Source organism: Camellia sinensis, chromosome 3 (genome assembly GCF_055761805.1).
Source record: "Camellia sinensis isolate YWXY chromosome 3, ASM5576180v1, whole genome shotgun sequence".
Classification (NCBI taxonomy): domain Eukaryota; kingdom Viridiplantae; phylum Streptophyta; class Magnoliopsida; order Ericales; family Theaceae; genus Camellia; species Camellia sinensis.
In genome coordinates, this window is record NC_138963.1 from 199,195,405 (window position 1) to 199,220,764 (window position 25,360).

Genomic DNA, 25,360 nt, shown 5'->3' on the forward strand with positions numbered 1-25,360 from the left:
ATTTATTATTGGTATTTGACAATTTACTTGATGATCTTTTGGTTATATTGAGTTAGATTGTTATCCAAAAAAAATATTGATAAGTTGTTGTATTATGTTTAAAATTTGTAAAAATTTAAATTGTCAAATCGATTCGCATCTATCTGTCAATCCGCCAATCCGCTCAATCTGCATCGGTCAATCTGGCAGACGAATGCGGATTGATTTTTTCTAATCCGGCACACGGATGGCGGATTGGAGGTTCCCTGGCCACAACCGAACCGCTAACACTACTATTAGAAAGGAAAGATACACAACCTATGATAATCAAATTTGGGATGAATTTTTATATGAGAATCTTTTTTATTTGGAAAGACTTGAGATATGGAATTCTTCCAACATTCTAATAGGATATGGAATTGTTCAAATATTTTAAAATGAGTACAAAAACTCCTTAGTATGTTTTGAGCAAATGTAAAATTTTAATCTGTAACACTCAAACGTAACATTCTAATGTAATACTCCAAAAAAATTCCTTATTATACTTTTTCCAAACATAACACTCTAATATAATACTCCAAAAAAAATTCTTTATTATACTTTTTCCAAACGTAACACTCCAAAAAAACTCCTTAGTGTAACACTCCAATGTAACACACAAAAAAAAATTGGGTAAACTACCAATAGGTCATAATAGTTAGACTTAATTCCCATCAAGTCCTATTGAAAATAAGTCTTGGTAAAATTATCACTAAAAATAATTTTTTTATGACAATTTTTTACATACGTAGCTAAAAATTAACAATTAGTTACTTTTTTTGTCATGATTTTTATAAATTGTCGCTAAAATTTAGAATTAGTGACTTTTTTATTACAAATTTTTTCCATAGAACCTATTAGACAATAAGTCATCTTATTAGGAACTACACGTAAGTACCCCCAAAAAATTTCTTAGTGTACTTTTTCTAAACGTAATATTCCAATATAAACTCCAAAAAAAGGGTGTGGGCTTTTTTAAACCATTCTACAAGGGTGTGGAATTCTTCAAACTATTCCAAAAGGAGTACCAAAATTATTTAGTAAGTTTTGGGTAAATGTATAATTTCAAACTGTGAGTATTACGTTTGAAAAAAGTACATTAGGTAATTTTTAAGTGTTTTTATGTATGTTACATTGGAGTGTAACGTTTGAGATTACATTAATTGAAGTGTTACATTTGGGAAAAGTATACTAAGGAGTTTTTTTGTGTGTTACATTAGAGTATGTTATATCGGAGTGTTACATTTGGGAAAAGTTCGAAGTGTTACATATGGAAAAAGTTTAGAATGTTACGTTGTTACGTTTGGAAAAAATACATTACGAATTTTTTTAGTATGTTACATTGTGTTATGTTATTAGAGTGTTGTTACGTTCTTATTCGTAATGTAAGATTTGTTCCAAAATGAGGAAAAATCCAAAACCTCTATATTGCAGATTGACCAAATATGTAATTTCACATTTGAAGAAACTCACTTTTACCCCTAAAAAATTAAATCCAAGCGTGTAAGTAACTACCATTTTGTGTAATTTTTACTTTAATTTAACCTTTAGGTTCATAAGAGAAAAAAAGAGAGCACTAAACAGTTCATAAGATCACATTTTGAGATTTATTCATATTTCACCCAATGACTATTCCTCTAATAACAATTGAAATATTCAAAAGCATACATGATATTAGAAAGCCACAACTCGGTGACACTTTCTTTCACTATCTCTCAACTAAATGTACCGCTAAATTTGGACAAGCCAACAACAAAAGTGACTAAAGGAGGTTCCACCAGCAGCAGCAACTTTTAACCCGAAAATTCATGTTTACTAAGCCTTATTGCCCCTATTTGAAGTTTGGGGGAAATGGACAATAATCAAAGTTTATATTGATCTATGCTTGTAATTGTTCCGATTTATATGTTTTTGGAGAAAATATAAGATTCTCAATCCTAAGAAATACCCTCAAGATTAAAGAACAACCAACACTTTCCAAGTATTTATATATTGTAAGATTCAATTCATTTTCTTCAAATTAATCTGCAACCAACGACATGCATCTACTAAAACATGCAAATCAACAAATAGAAAAGTTAATTAGGACAGCATCTGGGTCCAAGCTGACATCTTCTATCAATCAAAAGGTGAATTCGTTGATTTCTTAATTAGGAGGACATTCGGTTAAACCTACTTTTATTAACAGATGATGACAGTTAGAAAGCCTGAAAGTGTCATCACTTAAAAAATACTTCATTTTATTATTGGTGTTAAAGTAAACACTAGACAATGTCCAGAACTTAAGTATGGTAGTAGCCCACATTAAAAGTGATTTTTATGCTTGAGAGAATTGATTTATGCATGGTCCCATAAATTTTGTCCTTGCGATTCTCTTTTCCACTAGCAAAAGAAGAGTGTGATGGCAGGGACTGAAAAAGGGTTCATTTTCTTTTAGCAATTTTAACATGACTATTCCTGTTTAATGAAAGATAAGGAAAGAGAATGAGCTAAAAGAAATGCACCAGGTAAGATATAATCGATTGGGTTCATTGACTATCTCAGAAGTGTTCAATGAATTGGTAGTCATTAAAGAAAAAACCAAATTAGGCAATGAAATTAACTTGAGGGAGAAGGAATCTATTTATTCAATGAAGTCAATCAGTTAGGTACCATTGAATCATTGCACTTGCTTTAGTCTTGATATAGCCACTAGCAGGGGCCTTTCAACAGAACACCCCCTACTTTGGGGGAGGGATAATGGCGGAGTCGAGAAATTAATCCAGAGGGTCAACTATTAAATACAATTTCAAAAAAAATATATATGTAATCACTAACAATGATGCAATAAAAACTTTTTGAAATAATATTAAGCACAAAAAATTAAATATTCATTATAAAAGTTTTTAATGTAACTTTTACAATTGACCCCACCGTACTTTCATCTTTAAAAAATAAAAAAACAAAAACTACAAATCAAAATTCTGAATTTTAGCACATATCACTGCTAATCAAAATACCCAATTTTAGGACAAATAACAATATATCAAAATCCTTAATTTCAGCCCATCAAAATCTCTATTTTAACATAAATGATTGCAAATTAAAATTCTTAATTTTAGTAAATCAAAGCACATCACTTTACAAATAAATTATAATATTATAAAAAATAAAAATAAAAATAAATAAAAAAGTACGGGGCCCACATGACCTCCCTAGACCCTTAATAAATTTAGGGAGGGGTTGAAGAAAAGAAAGAGAAGTATACTACAGAGCATCACTAAAAGAACATCATTACAAGATTGAGGGTGAAGCAGACCTATATGGAATGTTTGTTTATTTTAAGGTGAAAGTTTATAATTAATAAAAAAAAAAATGCTTAAAAAACATCACTTCCTCAACTTCTTCATAAACATTTTTTTTTTTTTTCAACTTATTTAAGCCATTTTTGAGTCGTAAGTTGTAAGAAGGTACAACAGAATATAACACAGATTTTTCAAAACAAAAATTACTAACGCACCCCAAAATCTAAAGGTGATGCATGATTATTATTTTGTTAATATACTAATACTTCAATTTTGGTTAAATTTTGTTTTGGTGGATAGCAATGAAAGGTAACATTGACGGGATTGATTGAAGGTCTGTTAATATGGTGATCAGGATATTCTACAGTTAATAATGACCTAAAAATTATGTTCACATTGTTTCTGTCACAACGTGTTGTATGCGCAGCAAAGGGTGGGTGAGACATGCCCAAATCAGGATTTCTTTCTTCAATGGATTCTCATAACAAATTTCATCTTGTTTGCTTAAGAACATTTTCCTTCGCGCATAGAACTATAATAAAACAATTCGTAGCTACTAAATTCAATCAATTTTCAAAAGCTCATTTGTTTTTTATTTAGTCAAATTTTGGGGTGTGTAATTAAACAGCTCAAACTGATCACAAATTCATCAAACAAACATATCAAATTACATAAATATAGCAAGAAAACAGAGAAGAGTGATGAGCAGAAGAAGAGATCGTGAGATGATAACAATAACCTCATATAATCACAAGAACATAATTAATCATATTCATAAGGCTGAAATCCAATGGAACATATACCATCAAACAACAAGAAAAGAAATCCACATTAAAAAACAGCATATGTTTACAGACCACAACAAACAGACAAAAAAAAAAGACACAGCTCCATTAGGCATATAAACATGATACAATACACCAAATGGTTCAAACATCGTGTCAACTACGATTTTATTACATTTTTCACTTTTCATGCATAGCAAATCACACAGAAAGATTCTAAGGCAGACACTAAGTAAACCCACCAGGCTTCGGGTGACCAGGAGGTGAAGGCTTTGGGATATAAGGCATAAGCGGAGTGCCATGCTGGATAGGTCCCGGCCTTAAGGATGCTTTTGAACTTGGAACTGGATCAATAGGATTGTAGTCCTCCAGATTCACACTGCCTGCATCGCTCTTGTCAGTGCTTGAAGCATAACCATTCTCCTGCAGATTGGAAAAGAGGTAAAAGGAAAGAAAAAATATTACATCCAAATCATATAAATTGCAACCTCTCAGCCAACTTATGCAGTTTTTTTTTTCTCACAGCTCTGTGCGTGGTCATATGGACTTCTAATTAAACACCGAAAGCTCTTCAATTAAGTGCATGTACCTTCAGCTTCCTGTTTCTTGCCATCACTGCCATGCCATCCCCATGGCGAGTTAAAGCCATATCTAGGATTGATTTAAAGAACTCGCGTCAGCATTAACTAAATGCATCTACTAAGTAATTCCCAAAATGTTCATCACTATATCACAAGTAACTCTAAATTTGCCACTAAATAACAGCATTAACATTATTGCCTTATTCAATCAGAAAAAAAGAAAAAAGAAAAAAAAAAAGGCATTTGTTACAAAAAGGACAGCAGAACATTGCATTTTCATTTTTTATACCCACCCAAAAAAGAATATTGCATTTTGGCCAGCCAAACCAATTAGGGAACAACAATTTATTTACAATTCGGCCTGAACAACAAGATCAAAACATCCGTTTAAGCATCATCAACATTATATTATTATTAAAATATAAAAAAAATTAAAAAAAAAACAGCAAAAACAACAACCATTTAATTGTAGATCAATGAAACTATGTATAGAAGTGAGAAAGGAAAGAAAAACAAATTGGAGCACTCTACGATAAATAGAGTATTAAACTTTTCTTTCTTTCCAGCTCTACTTTGAAGTCTAGATTATGTCTCAAATGGCACCGATATATAATAACAGTGGTAAATGTATATCAAATGCTCAACTCAATAAGCCAAATATCCCAACATTTTTTTGGTGAAGGGAAATATATGACTAGTGGCGGACGCAAAAATTATAGTTAGAGGGAGCCGCATTGAAATTTCACAATAAAGTTTTGGTTATTTCATTAATAGATAAATCATTGTACCTATATTAAAAGAAACACTTTTATAACTATAAAAAATAAAAATATTATTCAACCTAAATAGGGGCCGCTCAACAAGAGGTTCAATTTGAAATCTCAAAGAGGAGCCTTTTTTTACATTCAATATATTATAAAATTTTAATGTAAAATACATTTTCCTCTTCAATTTTTATAATCAATCTTGAGATTATTCAAAATCTTTATTTTTATTTGGAAAAAATGAATCTTTTAATTGGATTTTTGGACAATGAATTTTTTTTTTTTTTAAAGCTTTATTATTGAGGGTCTTTGAAAAAACACAATTTTTAAGTTTTACTATTGAAGGTCTTTGAATAAGGAGGAATTTTATCGTACTTTATTACTAAAGCAACCATTTTTGGCTTTTCATAGGACACCATATAACATTGTTCCACCCACACTAATAATCATTTATCAGCCCTACCTAGTATTGTTGGACAAAATAAGAGCATAAAAAATCACAAACCTAACTACATAAAAATCACAATAAAATTATAACATAAAAATACCTTACAATCACTAAAAAACTTTTCTCCAGATTTAATTTTCAATTATAATGAAAAAAATTAACATAAAATAATAAAAAATTATTATTTATGAATTTTGGAAGATATGTGAAGGCCGGCTCTCTTATGAATGATGGGATCCTTGGAACGGCTATCCCTTCTCAATTTACCAAGTCAGCAGCAATAAAACATAAATTAATGGAGTTGGTGTTGCAGGTTTCAATGGAGTTCTTGACAAGCAATGGCAATGAGAAGTATATTATGTATTGGAAGTACTAATACTTAATTTTGAACATCAAAGATAAATTCTATCAGCATGCCACTACCAAGAGGGTCTTGATAGAAAACTTATGCAAAAATTAATAAAAGCACAGAAATTACTGCAGTTAAATAAAATTAATAAAAGCACAATAAAAGCACAGAAATTTCTATAGTTAAATAAGGCCCATCAATCATTGCACTCATTCGATTGCTTATCACAACAGCAAATATTTGAGTATGAGATCCATCATTATTAAACTGGTAATTTAGTTCATATGCTATGTTTGGATCAATGATTTTAGTAAGGGTTTGAGGGGAAAGGGGAAAAAAATTGTGAACGAAATATAAGCTAAATAATTTTTTCAATTACCTTTCCTTTTTCCTTTCTCTTAACAAATCATCTCTCAAATATTTAATCCAAATACAGCCTTGCATTGATGTAAAGAGGGATAGACTCCCTTCCATACATTCATCTCTCCATACTCCTCTTGTAGGCCCCAATTTAGATTCACATCGATAATCTGAATCGTCTATCTTGTAAGTTTTGTAATAAAGGTCATCCATACAAAAAATGAGCTTCAATCGAAAATTATAAATGCAGGAACAAAAAAACATTTTATTTTATAAAATGGATAATTTAATTTTACAATCACATTTGTCTTTCATTTTATCAAACAAAATGCAGTTTTTTGTTAAGTTTATAATTTTCTAATAAAACTCATTTTTTCGCTTAAATGACCTTTATTACGAAATTTACGAGAAAGACAATTTGGATTATCGGTGCGGATCTGAATTGGAGCCTATAAGAAGGGTGTGGAGAGGTATGAAGAGATTAAGGTATGGAGGGAGCTTATCCCAGGTAAAGAATGCAATGTGAGTAACATAATTAAGATGATATTAAGGACCTATTGGTAGAAAATAGAAAAGGATAATATCACAATACCACCTTTTGGAATTAGATATGAATCTAGTTTTATTTCTATATTTTGCATGACAAAAATTACTCTCCAATACAAACATATCTGCAGACACAACCTTTTTCAGCAAAAACAAACGAAGACCAAGCTCTTAGGCATAAAGACAAAACCCAGAAGCTAACCGCTGTAAAACCTAAAATTTATGAAGAAAAGACACAGCTATAAAAGTTTACCAGGAACAGAGGAGGTCCTTCCTTCGGTAGAGAAACTAAGAAAAATCAAAGTTGTCCCAACCGCCACGAACAAAACCCAGAACACAAAACCCTTCATATTGCCAAAACAATCTCTCTCTCCTCCTTTAACAACCCAGAAACGACAAAATACAGATTTGTGAATTCAGCATTCACAAGCTTCAAAAATAGTCTTAAATAGCTCAACACAATTGAAATTTTTCTGAGAAAATTAAAAAAAGGAAACGAAAATAAGGAGGATCACCGGCCTTTCGTCACTCCCTTAGATAGAGAACACCAAAGTCGACCAGAAAATCCGTAGAGATAAGGAAAAGGGTGCCTCTCCAAGCCCATATCGATACATATACATATGAAGAAACATATAATAATAATAATAATAATAATAATATAATAATAATAAATTGTTGGTGATTTCGGGGAAGTGAAGCATCAAAGAGATCATGTGGACTTCATTGTCTTGCATTGCTGTACTACAATAAGTAGGGTGAGATTTATTGCGTTTTTTGATTGTTTCGTGTTGCAGAAACAGTGGAGTGAGGGAATTGAATGCAAAGGGCGTTGTTGCGTGGTGGAATGCGAGCCCTCTCAGAATATGGGCAGTCTTCAATATTGGCCGCGTCACCGCCTTTTGCATTTTTAAAAGCAAAAATGTAATGGCACTGGCTTCCTCCTCTTTCAGATTTGACTGCAGGGTATTATTGGGTTTATGGGGTGCATCACGGATTTTATTATAAGTTTCGTTTTGATAATTTGAATTGAATAATGTGTAGAATTTGTTAAATATTATATATCTGTAAAATGTTACGTTGATTAAATATCGATAACTACATGATCAAATCAATTTTATATATAAAAAAATGGATGGTGAAAAAGTAAATGGTTGATAGAAAATTGATCTGATCAGATAGCTATCGATATCCGATCAACGTGATTTTTTACAGGCATATAGTACTCGACGAATTCTACATATTAAACAGATCGGATTATCAAAACGAAACCCGTGGTAGGCTCCCACGGACCCAACAGTACCCTCCAATCTGATCTGGAGCTAGAGGAAAACCAGGCCCAAATGTAATAATCTATCAAAAAAATTTACTAAACACACAATTTGATCATTTTTTAGTAGATTATTTGGTAACGGTCCAGCTTGTCTCCAGTTGGAGATCAAGATTAGACCGTCCAGTTTGACGCATGGATTTATTTTTGGGTCCCGTTTCAATAATCTGAACCATTCAATATGTAAAACTCGTCAAGTACTACAACCCTATAAAAAATCACGTTGATTAGATATCGATAACTATTTGATCAGATCAATTTTGTATAAAAAAAAATGAATGGTAAAAAAATAAATGGTTGACAAAAATCTGATCTAATCAAATAGCTATCGATATCCGATCAACGTAATTTTTTTACAAGAATATAGTACTCGACAAGTTTTACATATTAACGGTTCAGATTACTAAAATGAGCCCAAAAATAGGCCCACAGGCCGGACTAAACGGTCCATTCTTGATCTCCAATTGGAGACAAGCTGGACCCATTTGGTAATAACTCTAACAATACTCTTCTTAAAAAAGAGTTTGGATTTTGAAGTTGGTTATCATGCACAAAAAATAATAATAAAAATAATTGTATATCGATAGTTATATGTTTAAATTATATTTATATTATAAAAAATAGATATTTACTCTTAAAATTAAAATTATCATATATTTTTTATAAAACAAATGTGATTCAAATATATAGTTATTGATATCCGATCATTTTAATTTTTTACATGAATATTCTATTGAATAAGTTCTCAAATGTGAACGGTCCTATCCGAATTATCAAGGTCGGCCTCAAAATGGGCTCACCAGACCAACTTGAGAGAATCCAATCGCTTTTTAAAAAATTAAGCAATTCTCTCTAGTCTGAAATCTGACTAAACGGTGTCGTTAGGCTACGGTGGGCCCCACTTTGGGTTCATCTTGATGATTCAAATCGTTCAATGTGTAAAGTTCGTCAGGTATATCATCTCTACAAAAAATCACGTTAATTGAATATCATAGCTACTTAATCACATTACATTTGTTTCAATGACAATTATGATTTTGCCCACACCTCTTCCCAATTGATCAAATGTGAGCTACATTGATCAAATGTGAACGGAAAAAAAAAATACTAATGCATATCCAAAGAAAATGATATAATAATGCATTTTTTTTTTTTCAAAGGAAAGAGAACAAGACATAGTAACAACAAACCAAAGCAGAGGGCTAAACAGGCTTAAGCCCTTTCACAAGATGTTCCAACTATATCTATAACAAGCAGACTAGCAATTTCAATAGATGGATTCTCTAACACTACCAGATTTTCTCCATGAGTCACTCTCATATTTGCAAGCCCATCAGCACATTTGTTCCTTTCACGGAGGATGTGGCTAACCTCACAGTTGCATCTGTGCATGAGGAATTTGACATCCTCTAGTAGTGCTCTGTAGGGGTAGTTATTGGGTGTGGTATTGTTGATGTTGACCACCACTTGTTCTGCATCAGTTTCAATCAAAACATCATGCATGCTTTTCTCCAAAATTATGGTAAGGCCTCTATAGATGCCTCAAAGCTCAGCTTCCTCGCTTGTGGTTGACTCTAATTTCCCATGAAATCCAAAAATCCAGGCTCCTCGAGCATCTCTGCATAAACCACCATATCCAACAGGACCAAGGTTTCCTTTGGAGCATCCATCCGTGTTGAGCTTGATTTTTCTTGCACAAGGAGGACACCAATTAGTTTCAAAGTGTAAATAGTCACCTGTGAAATGGTCTGTGTAAAAGGCATGGTGTATTTCTGCTGCTTCATGTTGAATCTGTCTCACTATTTCCTGGGTATTATAGTCCTCTTGTTTGAACACCACATTGTTTATAGCCTTCCATAACCTTCACAAGGCCACTATAAAAACAGTGTCCCAAGGGATATTAAAACACTTTCTGTTCTTGCTCTTTAAGTTATATTGGAGCCATGTGTGATAACCATGTTCCGTATTGTGCTAATTGGTCCTTAATATGAATATGATTATGTGTTTAATGTGATTTTGTGTGCCATTATGTAAAAATATGTGGTTTTGAATTTCTATCTGTTCACCGTAGGAATATCTGTTTGATTATCTGCCTTGGAAATTAAATTGAAGGCCCTATCGGCCACCGAAACCGAAATTCGTCGCGCCGTTGTGATTGGCATAATTTTTAGAGCTTACGGTGAAATTTAATTGGAAATTGATTCATATCAGAATTTATTGATTTAATTGATGAATTAGTGCCTAATTACTTTATTATTATTATATTGAAATTAGTGGGATTTGTTGTAATGGGGCACTACACCCTCAAATTTCCTCTTTAGTTTATTTTGGCTGATTTTTTACTCTAAGAGTAGAGAGAGGGTCGGCTAGAGAGGGTGAGAGAAGAAGAATTGTGTTTGGCTCAAGTTTGTAAAGAATTGGAGGATCAAACTCAAGAATTTGCTATAGATTAGAAGGATTAAGCCTCTAGGTAAGTGAATTCATGAATTGTAAGTTATCATCTTGTGAATTCAAGGTTGAAAAATGATTAAGAACATGAATTAAATTGTTTATGAGGTGATTGAGTTGTATGTGTTGAATTTAAAGTCAATAGATGCATGCATGTAGGAAATTACTATAAATTTCCATATTTGAACACAATGTGTATAATCTATGTTGAATCTTGTTTGAAATACATCTATTTGATCATCTCTTCACCAATTAAGTTGATATGAATGAATATTTCTCACATGCAAGAGTAGATCATGGAGGTATGAGCTTTGCATGTTTGAATTTGATGTGTTGGTGATGAGTTTGGGTTAATTTGAGGCATGCATGTAAGTAATTCATGAAATTGAGCTTCATTGTGTTGTAATTTGGTGTTAGTATATGTATATGTGAAATTTGAGCCATGGCATGCAAGAAATGTTGGTTAGAGTGTTGAATTCGAGCTCAAGAACCATTCTGGAAAACCCAGAATTTTTAATGCCCGCTCGAGCGGGGGAACCGCTGCTCGAGCGGGGATTTCGAGCTCCCAGTATTTTCTTGCAGGCATGGTGTCCGCTCGAGCAGGGAAGTTCACGCTCGAGCGGGGAGCTATGTAGGATGAACTTCCGCTCGAGCGTCCGAGTTCACGCTCGAGCGTAAAAATGATACAACCAGCACTTTTGCAGACCTAATGGGTCTGCTCGAGCGGGGAATCCCACGCTCGAGTGGGGACCCTGTTTTCTGAAATTTTGAAAGTGTATTCTGTGTTTCGTTTTCCGTTCTCTTTCACTTGCAAACACTCTTAGACATGCATTGAGCATTGTAATTGAGTTAAAGAGATAAGAATGAAGCCTAAAGAGGAATATGTGAATTAAAGAACGGGTTGAATCGTTTGTGACCCATATGTGCTATATGATGTGTAGAGTCAAGTTCCAGGGCAAATCCACAAGCCAATCACTGTGAGTAATATCTTAACAAGATATTTGAAATATGTTGTTGTCCAATTGTTTACTTCTATGTAAGTTTTGTATGTTCATTAATTTGAATGGTGGACAATGATTAACATGAATGATTGGGCCGAAGGCCCATTGACATAAATGATTGGGGCGAAGGCCGATTGACATAAATGATTGGGGCGAAGGCCGTATGACATAAAGGATTGAGCCGAAGGCTGATTGACATAAAGGATTGGACCGAAGGCCGATTGACATAAATGTTGGGCCGAAGGCCGATTGATACAAGTGATTGGGCAAAAGGCCATCTGCTGTAACTGTTTCAAAGATTGCTTATGTATCTTCCTTATTGATATTATTCACTGGACTTTCGCTCACGCTCATTCATGTACATGTAGGTGAGCCAAGGGATGTCCAGAACCAACCTCGGTGAAATTGTGAGAAACAGTCAAAGTTTTGAGGAGTCAGCCCAAACGTTTCACGCACAAGACTGTCTCCGCCTTTGTCCTTTGTTCATAGTTTTGTTATGTTGGCGAAAGCATTGGACTACTTTTGTATATAAGTCTTGGGTTCGACTGACTTAAACTTGTATGATCCTATATGTACAATGTTTTGTGTTAGTACATATTTTGATGTGAGTTATTAACATATAAATGTTTGGAATATTATGGTGTGCATATAAGCACAGCTCTATGGATAAAGTTTTAAATTTGCTTCCGTTTGGCCCCTTTACTCTGATGTCTTTTGATTTATTTGGTTTGAGGCCGTAGGTAATCTCGTGATTACTGGCCGGTTATGGCCTTAACCCATAAGGGCGGGTTTGGATCGTGACAGAGTGGTATCAGAGCACGAGTTAATAACTCACACACTTGTCCAAAAGAGCAATAAGCGTCTAGAAAAGATCTAGGATACATTCATGTGATAAGTATGAATCCGAAAGCATCAAGAATACGTTTAACTATTAAATGTGAACAACTATGTGTTATAAGTTTGTGAACTGCTTGCATTTCAAATTATTTGATTATGTATGCTCTTTAGTATATGCATACATGTGTATCTTTTGTATAAAGTATAATGCAAGTTTAATCACATGGTGAGAACGAGAGGTGATGAGATAGAGGAATCTTCTATTGCCAGACTGGATAGAATGGAAAGACTGATTCAGGAAATGGCAGACACATTAAGGCAACAACAAGAATAACAACAACAGTGGCAGCAGCCACATCCTTCACCTCTACCTCCGGCACCTCATGTGCTAGATAATCAGAATGATGACCGAATCATAGCTCTCACCAAAGAGTTCAAGAAAATGAAACCACCACAGTTCCATAGTGGATTTGATCCTTTGAAAGCTGAAGCTTGGGTCCTCGGCATAGAAATACTGTTTGAAGTGTTCCCGTGTTCGGAGACACAGAAAGTGCTTCTAGCCACCTTTATGCTGGAAGACGAAGCAAGAAGATGGTGGATGTTAATGCGTGAGAATTAAAAAGATGTAGATTGGGCAAAATTTCTGGAGATTTTCTATGACAAGTACTTTTCGCAGTGTGTCCGAGATAGGAAGGTGGTAGAATTCGTGGAACTGAGGCAAGACAGTATGACTGTAGCCGAGTATGAGGCCAAATTCACTGAATTGGCCAGGTTTGCGCCACACGTGATTGATACAGACTATAAGAAGGCGAGACATTTTGAAGGCGGGCTTTGAAGCGACATTCTAGAGAGGGTGAATGTTTTGAAGCTGAAAACCTACATTGGGGTACTAGACAGGGCCATAATATCAGAAGCTCATATAGCTAGACAAACCAAACCGACAACTGACTGGAAGGGTAGTAAAAGGCAGGGCTTCTTTTCAAAGAAGCAAAATACGGGCTCCTCGAATACTTCTAATTCTTCCCGAGATATAACCCCGTTGTGTACTACTTGTAGTAACAAGCATCGTGGGGTTTGTTACCGTGTGTCAGGAGCTTGTTTTAATTGTGGTAAACAGGGGCATATGGCCAAAGATTGCAAACAGAACAGTGGAAAATTTGCTACTAGTTCGATAGCATCAGTCCTAAAACCAAGAAATGCTACAAGATCTACTCCCGCCGGAGATACCGTGAGACAAGGGAGAGTTTTTGCGCTTGTTCCGGGCGATATCCAGAATGCCAACGCAGTTATCTTAGGTACCATTTCTATATGTAATCAGGATGCCTTTGTGTTAATTGACTCTGGATCAACACACTCATTTGTAACATGTGCATTTGCATCTAGACTGAGTAGACCTCTAGAATTATTGCCATATCTACTATGTGTGTCTGCTCCATTTGGGGAATCGGTATTGTGTGAATCTGTCTATCGTTTTTGTGACATGCAAATTGGAAATGCCATTCTATATGTGGACTTGTTACCCTTGAACTTTAGGCACTTTGACATAATTCTGGGCATAGACTGGTTAACTAAATATTGTGCCACCATTGACTGTGTGACAAAATGGGTTGTGTTTAAACCACTAGAACAAGAAGAAATTGTGTTTGTGGATAACGGGGTAGTGCCTCCACCTTATTTGATATCTGCAATGAAAGCATGTAAATTGATCAGGAAAGGGTGTCAGGGTTATTTGTGCTATGTGTTGTCTGAACAATCTGTAAATGCTGAATTGAATGATATCTCTATTGTTAGAGAATTTCCAGATGTGTTTCCAAATGAACTACCAGGGGAATTGGTGGACAGTGAGATAGAATTCACTATTGAAATTGTATCAAGCACCCAGCCTATTTCTAAAACTCCCTACAGAATGGCTACAGCTGAAATGAAAGAATTGAAAGAACAGTTACAAGACCTGCTTAACAAAGGATTTATCAGACCTAGCACATCACCATGGGGTGCACCGGTGTTGATTGTGAAAAAAAAAGATGGAACCCTACACTTGTGTATCGACTATCGGGAATTGAACAAGGTAACGATAAAGAATAAATATCCTTTACCCCGTATTGATAACCTGTTTGACCAGTTGCAGGGATCACAAGTGTTTTCCAAGATTGATTTGAGATCCGGGTATCATCAGTTGAAGGTAAAGGCGGAAGATGTTGAGAAAACCGCATTCAGAATGAGGTATGGACATTTTGAGTTTCTTATTATGCAATTTGGAGTGACTAATGCTCCGGCAACATTTATGGACCTAATGAACCGAATTTTTAAAACCTACCTCGACGAATTTATTGTGGTTTTTATTAATGACATTTTGATATACTCTAAAGATAGACTTAAACATGAACATCATTTGAGAACTGTCCTGCAAATACTTAGGGAAAAGAAATTGTTTACTAAACTAAAGAAATGTGAGTTTTGGTTGGATAAAGTTATTTTTTTAGGGCATGTGATCAACAAGGAAGGGATTTCAGTGGACCCACAGAAAATAGAGGCAATTGTGAATTGGCCTACACTGACCAATGTAACAGAAGTCCGCAGTTTTATGGGTTTAGCTGGGTACTACAGGAGGTTTGTGAAAGATTTTTCGAAAATAGCTGTGCCTCTTACCCAACTGACACACAAGGGGCAACCTTTTGAGTGGAACGATGAAAGAGAATCAGCCTTTCATGAATTGAAAACAAGATTGACCACTGCACCGATTTTGACACTACCATCAGGTATGAAAATTTTTGTAATTTTCAGTGATGCATCTCATAAGGGTTTGGGTTGTGTGTTAATGCAGAACAGAAGGGTTATCGCTTACGCCTCTCGGCAGTTGAGGCCACATGAGAAAAATTACCTAACACATGATCTAGGATTGGCCACAGTCGTTTTTGCTTTGACAATCTGGCGGCATTATTGGTATGGGGCAAAGTGTGAAGTCTAGACAGATCACAAGAGCCTGAAATACTTCTTTACACAGAAAGAGCTGAATATGTGACAAAGGAGATGGCTTGAACTGATAAAAGACTATGATCTTGAGATTCAGTACCATCCCGGGAAGGCCAATACAGTTGCTGATGCCTTGAGCAGAAAATCAACAGGGAGTATGGGTTGTTTGCTTACCGAGCAGAAGAGATCATGCAAGATTTTGAGAATTCTGAAATTGAAGTGGTATTGTGTGAACAGGGCAAATTGATAACCGCTATTACAGCCGAACCGGCAATTATTGAAGAAATTAAACAGAAACAGAGAGAGGATGGATTCCTCAAGAAAGTGATTGATGAGCTTGAGACAAGTCAGAAAGCAGAGTTTGACATTGTAAATGAAGTGTTGAGGTTTTGGAACCGAACGTGTATTCCAGATATTCTGAAACTAAAGAAGAGGGTTTTAGATGAAGCCCACAAATCAGTGTTTGCTATACATCTGGGCAATAATAAAATGTATCGGGATTTGAAACAAACCTATTGGTGGCCTAAAATAAAGAAGGAGATTGCAGAATATGTGTCCAAATGTCTTCACCTGAACATCAGAAACCAGGCGGTCTACTGCAACCTCTCCCTATTCCTGAATGGAAGTGGGAACATGTGACTATAGATTTCGTTGTTCACCTACCTCATACTCCTCGAGGTATGGATTCTATTTGGGTTGTAGTTGATAGACTGACTAAATCTACACATTTTCTACCTGTTAGAACTACGTTTAATGCTTATAGATTAGCTACCATATATGTTGATGAGATTGTCCATTTACACGGAGTTCCGGTGTCTATTGTGTCGGATAGAGATCCAAAATTTGTATCTAGATTGTGGAAAAGTTTGCAGGAAGCTATGGGGACAGAACTAAGGTTCAGTACTGCATTCCACCCACAGACAGATGGGCAATCAGAACGAACAATACAGACTTTGGAAGATATGCTTCGAATGTGTGCTTTAGATTTTCAAGGGAATTGGGAAGACTATTTGCCATTTGTAGAATTTGCATACAATAACAGCTTCCACTCTAGCAACGGTATGGCACCGTACGAGGCTTTGTATGGCAGGCGGTGTAGATCACTAATTTGTTGGACAGAGGTCGGGGATAGAGCTTTATTTGGGCCTGAAATTATGCAAGATACTTCTGAGAAAATCAAAACTATTCGGCAAAGGCTCAAAACAGCTCAGGACCGACAAAAGAACTATGCAGACGTTCAAAGAAGACCTCTTGAGTATGAGGTCGGTGACCACATATTTATCCGTGTGTCCCCAATGAAAGGCTAAGTCAGGTTTGGAAAGAAGGACAAGTTGTCACCCCGTTACATTGGGCTGTTTTAGATTCTGGAAAGGCTTGGTCCAGTTGCTTATAGAGTTGCTTTGCCACTGGGATTTGAACAAATCCATAATGTGTTTCATGTGTCGATGTTAAGGGGTTACCTCCGAGACCCGTTTCATGTGATTGATTATCACCGGGTAGCTATTGATGAAAATATGGAGTACACCGAATGGCCGGAGCGAATCGTCGACCGGCAAGTGAAATAGTTGAGAAGCAAGTCCATCCCAATGGTGAAAGTGGAATGGAAATAACACTATGGGACGGATGCTACATGGGAAAAAGAGGAGGAAATGCGACTACGCTATCCACATTTGTTTCCCGACGAAGGTAAAATAAGTTTGAGAGACCAAACTTCCTAAAGGAGGGAAGACTGTGATAACCCTGTTCCATTTCGCGCTAATTGGTCCTTAATATGAATATGATTATATGTTTAATGTGATTTTGTGTGCCATTATGTGAAAATATGTGGTTTTGAATTTCTATCTGTTCACCGTAGGAATATCTATTTGATTATCTGCTTTGGAAATTAAATTGAAGGCCCTATCGGCCACCGAAACCGAAATTGGTCGCGCCATTGTGATTGGCATAATTTTTAGAGCCTACGGTGAAATTTAATTGGAAATTGATTCATATCAGAATTTATTGATTTAATTGATGAATTAGTGCCTAATTACTTTATTATTATTATATTGAAATTAGTGGGATTTGTTGTAATGGGGCACTACACCCTCAAATTTCCTCTTTAGTTTATTTTGGCTGATTTTTTACTCTAAGAGTAGAGAGAGGGTCGGCTAGAGAGGGTGAGAGAAGAAGAATTGTGTTTGGCTCAAGTTTGTAAAGAATTGGAGGATCAAACTCAAGAATTTGCTATAGATTGGAAGGATTAAGCCTCTAGGTAAGTGAATTCATGAATTGTAAGTTATCATCTTGTGAATTCAAGGTTGAAAAATGATTAAGAACATGAATTAAATTGTTTATGAGGTGATTGAGTTGTATGTGTTGAATTTAAAGTCAATAGATGCATGCATGTAGGAAATTACTATGAATTTCCATATTTGAATACAATGTGTATAATCTATGTTGAATCTTGTTTGAAATACATCTATTTGATCATCTCTTCACCAATTAAGTTGATATGAATGAATATTTCTCACATGCAAGAGTAGATCATGGAGGTATGAGCTTTGCATGTTTGAATTTGATGTGTTGGTGATGAGTTTGGGTTAATTTGAGGCATGCATGTAAGTAATTCATGAAATTGAGCTTCATTGTGTTGTAATTTGGTGTTAGTATATGTATATGTGAAATTTGAGCCATGGCATGCAAGAAATGTTGGTTAGAGTGTTGAATTCGAGCTCAAGAACCATTCTGGAAAACCCAGAATTTTTGATGCCCGCTCGAGCGGGGGAACCGCTGCTCGAGCGGGGATTTCGAGCTCCCAGTATTTTCTTGCAGGCATGGTGTCCGCTCGAGCAGGGAAGTTCACGCTCGAGCGGGGAGCTATGTAGGATGAACTTCCGCTCGAGCGTCCGAGTTCACGCTCGAGCGTAAACATGATATAACCAGCACTTTTGCAGACCTAATGGGTCCCCTCGAGCAGGGAATCCCACGCTCGAGCGGGGACCCTGTTTTCTGAAATTTTGAAAGTGTATTCTGTGTTTCATTTTCCGTTCTCTTTCACTTGCAAACACTCTTAGGCATGCATTGAGCATTGTAATTGAGTTAAAGAGATAAGAATGAAGCCTAAAGAGGAATATGTGAATTAAAGAACAGATTGAATCGTTTGTGACCCATATGTACTATATGATGTGTAAGGTCAAGCTCCAGGGCAAATTCACAAGCCAATCACTGTGAGTAATATCTTAACAAGATATTTGAAATATGTTGTTGTCCAATTGTTTACTTCTATGTAAGTTTTGTATGTTCATTAATTTGAATGGTGGACAATGATTGACATAAATGATTGGGCCGAAGGCCGATTAACATAAATGATTGGGCCGAAGGCCGATTGACATGAATGATTGGGTCGAAGGCCGATTGACATAAATGATTAGGCCGAAGGCCGATTGACATAAATGATTGGGTCGAAGGCCGATTGACATAAAGGATTGGGCCGAAGGCCGATTGACATAAATGATTGGGCCGAAGGCCGATTGTTACAAGTGATTGGGCCAAAGGCCGTCTGCTGTAACTGTTTCAAAGATTGCTTATGTATCTTCCTTATTGATATTATTCACTGGACTTTCGCTCACGCTCATTCATGTACATGTAGGTGAGCCAAGAGATGTCCAGAACCAGCCTCGGTGAAATTGTGAGAAATAGTCAAAGTTTTGAGAAGTCAGCCCAAACGTCTCACGCACGAGACTGTCTTCGCCTTTGTCCTTTGTTCATAGTTTTGTTATGTTGGCGAAAGCATTGGACTACTTTTGTATATAAGTCTTGGGTTCGACTAATTTAAACTTGTATGATCCTGTATGTACAGTGTTCTGTGTTAGTACATATTTTGATGTGAGTTATTAACATATAAATGTTTGGAATGTTATGGTGTGCATATAAGCACAGCTCTATGGATAAAGTTTTAAATTTGCTTCCGTTTGGCCCCTTTACTCTAATGTCTTTTGGTTTATTTGGTTTGAGGCCGTAGGTAATCTCATGATTACTGGCCGGTTATGGCCTTAACCCATATTGGCGGGTTCGGGTCGCGACACCATGTATCCAAGGAGATGTTAAGATTGGAAGCTCTCCAACTATGGTATGTGAGAATATCCTAGACTTCCACAGTTTTTTGGCACTCTCTTAGCAGGTGATTCAAATCCTTACAATAACTCTGACATCGTGGGCAGGTGTTATCAGTGGTGAGGCCTCTGATCTTCCTTTGGTGGTTGGTGAGCACCTTGTTCAGCATCAGCAACCAAATAAAGCCCTTTAATTTTTTAGGGATCTTCAATTTCGAAATCCAATGCCAATTGACTAGGCCAGTTGCCTGAGTAGAAGCTTGATTAGCAACCAAAGTATAGGCAGCCCCAACAGTGAACCCACCAGTGGAGGAGCCAATCCAGTGAGGGTTGTCGTCTAGCTCAACAAATTATGGAAGATGAATCTAGTGTATCTGATGCTGCATGAAATATGGTAGGATATTGGCAACCCCCTCCATTGCCCATTCTCCTTCCTCATTGATTATATCAACAACTTTGACATCCTCTTTGATATGTGATCCTGGAAAAATAGAGGCAAGAGGCTTATTCCCACACCACCAATCTAGCCAAAACAAAATGGTTTTACTGTTGTCAACTATCCATTTGGTACCCTTTGCCAGAATGTCTCTAGTCTTCATAATACTCCTCCAAGTTTATGATGCATTCTTTTTAGCATGCCAGTTATAAAAAGTGTGCTTGTGTAAGTATTTGCCCCTAAGAATTTTGGACCAAGCAGCGTCTTTATCAGAGTTGATCTTCCATCCCAATTTAGCTAAAAATGCTAAATTCTGGTCTTCAGCCCTTCTAAGTCCCAGTCCTCGTTCTTGCTTAGCTTTACAGGCTTGTTTCCTGTTATCCCAGTTAGGCAACCCAAGAGGGGGGGTGAATTGGGTTATTAAAAATTTCATAATATTAAATATAACACAATATTCAGAATTTGAATAAATAAAAACAAACAGAATAATAATTATCAATATAAAAGTAGAAGAGATAGAGAGAGAAAATCAAACACTGCGATTTATAGTGGTTCGGCACGCCAGGCCTACGTCCACTCCCCAAGGAACCTCCTTGAGAATTTCTTTACTATCAATTGAATAAATACACCACCAAGCTTGTGGATTTGGCACAGGACTTACTCTTATCTATTGAGCCTCACTCAACAATAAATGCCTTACCCTTACAAAATCTCTCACAAAAATAAGGAATAAGAATAAGTGGTAATTGAACCCACTTTTATAATAATTCTCTCACAAAGAGTAGCTATGAAAGTGTAAGAACAAAAGCTAGACTTAGATCTGAAAGTGAAAGAGCAGAATACTCAGAATTTTGGAGCTCACAGAAATATTTTCTCTTCAAGTTCTTGATTTTTCTCTACATCCAACACTTCTATTTATACACAAAAATATACCCGTTGGACGCTCCTTGCTGACGTCATGGCTTACATAAGCACGCTCCTGACGTCATGGCTTACATAAGCATACTCTTGATGTCATCGCTTACATAAGCACACTCCTTGATATTGAATAGTCAGCAAAAGATAAAAAATAAGACTGATTTTTTTCAAACATGGAGCCACCATTTTTGTAGACAATTTAATACAAAATTCACAACTTTCAAACAAACAAATAATTTTCTCCATCTAGTTTATAATATATATATATACACATTTATATATATATATATATATATATATATATAACTCCATCTTTTTCTTCTTGTTTAATTATAATATGATATAATCAATGTAATGTAAAAAAATTTAATAGCGCACATGATGTATTCTGCATATAATGTTATATAAGTTCTGATCAAAATTTTGCATACAGAAAAATCTCTATAAATTATATTTATGATGGATCTGAAAATATATGTCCTCTTTAAAATATTGTATATGTTGTAGAGATTTTAAACTAAATATATTTTACCACTCCATATTAATTTTGTCAAAAAAAAGACAACCCATAAATATCAAATTTGTCAAAATAATACAACCAATCAATCATTTTTGTCAAAATAATATAATTAATTGATTTGTCAAAAGATGAATAGTAATTAACCATATTTTTCAAAATAATATAATTAATCGATTTGTCAAAAGATGAATAGTAATTAACCATATTTTTCAAAATAATATAATTAATCGATTTGTCAAAAGATGAATAGTAATTAGCCATATTTTTCAAAATAATATAATTAATCGATTTGTCAAAAGATGAATAGTAATTAACCCTATTTTTCAAAAAGTGAATAGTAAAGTTTTTGAAAATATTTAAAATAATATTTAACATATATATTTTAAAAAGATAATATTATTTTATTTAAATAATATTTAACAAATATATATATTTTAAAAAGATAATAATTTGTGTCAAATAATATGTATATTAACTAAAATATTTTAGACATTATCAAAATTAAATAATATGATTAACAATCTCCCCCTTTTTGATGATGGCAATATTTATATGGATTTGACACAAAATAAATTTGACAAAATATTTGACAACCCTGCGACATATAATTTTCAAAATCATATTTTTTCTCCCCCTTTGACATCATCAAAATAAAGATGAAGATAAGAAACAAACACAGTAGATACAATAATCTGGGTGGCCAAAAATAAAATAAGGGGCCGGCTGTCTTGTCGGAATCATTGTGGGGATTTTGGAGCATCTCGAGCGCAGGAAGTATGGACAAACAAAAGATTTGAGCAGAGATAGCAGATATGCATCGAGGAATAGAGCAATGGAGTGTATAAAAAGTGACACAGATCAGAGGCAAAGATACAAAATCATCAAGTGTTTTGAGAGAAAAATTTGTTTTAGCTTCTTTTGTAATCATGTCATTCCTTACCTTGGCTATCAATGAGTCGGACCTGCATGAGGTGCCTGTAATGCAGGCAAATGAGAGAGTACCAGTGACGCAGGCACATGCTATGCCTGTAAATGAGGGTTCTAGTGGTATTGGCAATCGAAATGATTTCGATGCTATTAATCACACTATGGCTCTTAGTACACAGGCCATGACTGCAGTTTCCAATATGGCGCGACGATTACAAGCAAGAGTACAAGAAAATCAGCAATGGAGAGATGAGGTGTGCTTGTTAAAACAACAAGTAGTGAATATGTGTAAGGAGAAGAAAGAGCTAAAAAGAAAAAATGCACAGTTGGAGAATGCAGTGCAGTATTATGCAACGGTGATAATGCCAAGACTCACAGAAATCGAAAATAGAGAGAGGCATGTAACAGAGGCTCATGAAAAATTGTTGAGAGAAGTGAAAAAGAAAAAATCTGTGAAACTTTCTGAAAATTTACCTGTAATCGAGTAATATTTTCTTTTTCTGAAATAAAATTGTGAGCATTTCTTCCTTTATTTATTTATTATTATTATTATTATTATTATTATTATTATTATTTTAAATTTTGACTTTGCACAAAAAAATTGTTTGTTGGTGCAGATAAGGAGTATGGCAAATAAGAAAAAAAATGTATATATATACTCCCCCTAAAATTATGCACAGAATACATACATGCCCTTTATATATATATATATATATATATATATTTTTATAATGATTGTTAATCTCAAAATATGAGTCTCCCCCTGAGTTAATGCACTAGAAATTTCATAAAATTGAAGAAATAAATTACCAATCTATGACACCAAAGGCCCTTAAGATCTGGCCATAAACAACTACACCAAGTGCACTAGCATAAAAGGAGAAAATAAAAATAAAAACAAATACTTCAATCAAGGTAGAAGCAACCAATATTAAATCCAAGAGAATTTGGAGCACATATAACAAGTAAAAAAATACAACACAGTGCAACAAAAATTTTAACATGTTGATCGGTGATAACCTTGATGAACGGAAGAAATTGAGACGATTGGGTAGATCGGTGACGAATTTGTGTAGATCGGCAATGGATCTTGATGGATCAGTCACAGATCTTGATGGATCGGTGATGGAACTTGATGAATCGGTGAAGATGGTGATGTAGATTTCTGGTGGAGAAGTGATGGAGTTTGGAAGATTAGTGAGGGATTTGGATGGATGGTGATAGTGATGAAAGTGATCGATGATTTTGTGGATGGTGGAGTTGGTTGTAGGCTATGGTGAGGGTGGAGATGGAGTCGGCTAAGGGTAGAGGAAGAAGGGGAGAGCGAGACAGCAAGAGAAGGAGAAAAAGAGAGAGTAAGGGAGAGAGTGGGTGAGAGATAGAGACGGAACGGAAGAGAGAGAGAGAAAAATTATATATATAAATATATGTATATTATTATTATGGTTATTATTTTTTATAATAATAATTATTATTACAATATTTATTTTATTTAATTATTAAAAAATTATTTTTTAATATAAACATTATATTGGAGTATTCATCATACCAAGTTCTGTTCTAATATAACAAAATTGTTCTTCATTTAGAGGCTTGGTAAATATGTCAGCTAATTGACAATTTGTAGGCACAAATTCGAGTTCAATGTCACCTTTGAGTACATGATCTCTCAGAAAATGATGCCTTATTTCAATGTGTTTAGTGCGTGAGTGCTGAATAGGATTTTTTGAAAGGTTAATGGCACTTGTGTTGTCACATTTTATAGGAATATGATCATAGTGAAGTCCAAAATCTTGAAGTTGTTGTTTCATCCAAAGCAATTGTGCACAACACCCAGCGGCGGCAATGTATTCTGCTTCAGCAGTTGACAAAGCCACTGAGTTTTGTTTTTTGCAAAACCAAGAGGTGAGTGAGTGTCCAAGAAAATGACAAGTGCCACTAGTGCTTTTTCGGTCAAGTCTACATCCCGCAAAGTCGGCATCTGAGTAACCAAAAAGTTCAAAGGTGGTTCCCTTAGGATACCATAATCCCAAATTTTGAGTGCCGACAAGATATCTGAAAATGCGTTTGACTGCGATGATGTGTGACTCTTTCGGTGCGGATTGAAAACGTGCACACATACAAACACTAAACATTATGTCGGGCCTACTTGCAGTAAGATAAAGTAAAGAACCAATCATACCTCGATATTTCTTCTCATCTACGGGTTTACCTTGCTCATCTTTGTCGATTTTTATCGATGCGCTCATTGGAGTTGCTGCAGGCTTTGATGGTTCCATTTCAAACCTTTTGAGTAGATCTTTGATATATTTCGTTTGATTTAAATGGATTCCATCATTAGTTTGTTTAATTTGTAGACCAAGGAAGTAATTTAATTCCCCCATCATACTCATTTCAAACTCACCCTGCATGTCTTTAGCAAACTCTTTGCACAAATTTTCATTAGTAGCACCAAAAATGATATCATCAACATAAATTTGAACGATTAGCATATCTTCCTTTTTGATTTTTATAAAAAGTGTTGTATCAATTTTTCCTCTACAAAAACCTTTGTCAAGTAGAAAATTACTCAATCTTTCATACCATGCTCTAGGAGCTTGTTTCAAGCCATATAAGGCTTTTGAAAGTTTGAAAACATGATCCGGGTATTTATGATTTTCAAAACCGGGAGGTTGTTCAACATAGACTTCCTCCGAATGTACCCATTTAAAAAAGCACTTTTAACATCCATTTGATATAATTTA

General features: G+C 35.1%; 1 protein-coding gene across 2 annotated transcripts; it reads right to left on the minus strand.

The window, feature by feature from the left end:
* Positions 1-4,047: 4,047 nt before the first annotated feature.
* On the minus strand, positions 4,048-7,870 carry LOC114292750 (uncharacterized). 2 transcript variants are annotated; one of them, XM_028236776.2, is made up of 3 exons: positions 7,389-7,870; positions 4,677-4,738; positions 4,048-4,510 (listed from the first exon to the last, which is right to left on the minus strand). In XM_028236776.2, the coding sequence occupies exons 1-3, from the start codon at positions 7,483-7,485 to the stop codon at positions 4,316-4,318; spliced, it is 354 nt and encodes a 117-aa protein (XP_028092577.2). In that variant the 5' UTR covers positions 7,486-7,870; the 3' UTR covers positions 4,048-4,315. The 2 variants fall into 2 exon arrangements, with proteins under 2 accessions (XP_028092577.2, XP_082777994.1); XM_082921868.1 differs by lacking the exon at positions 7,389-7,870 and adding an exon at positions 4,962-5,104 and having other exon boundaries at positions 4,078-4,510.
* Positions 7,871-25,360: the final 17,490 nt, after the last annotated feature.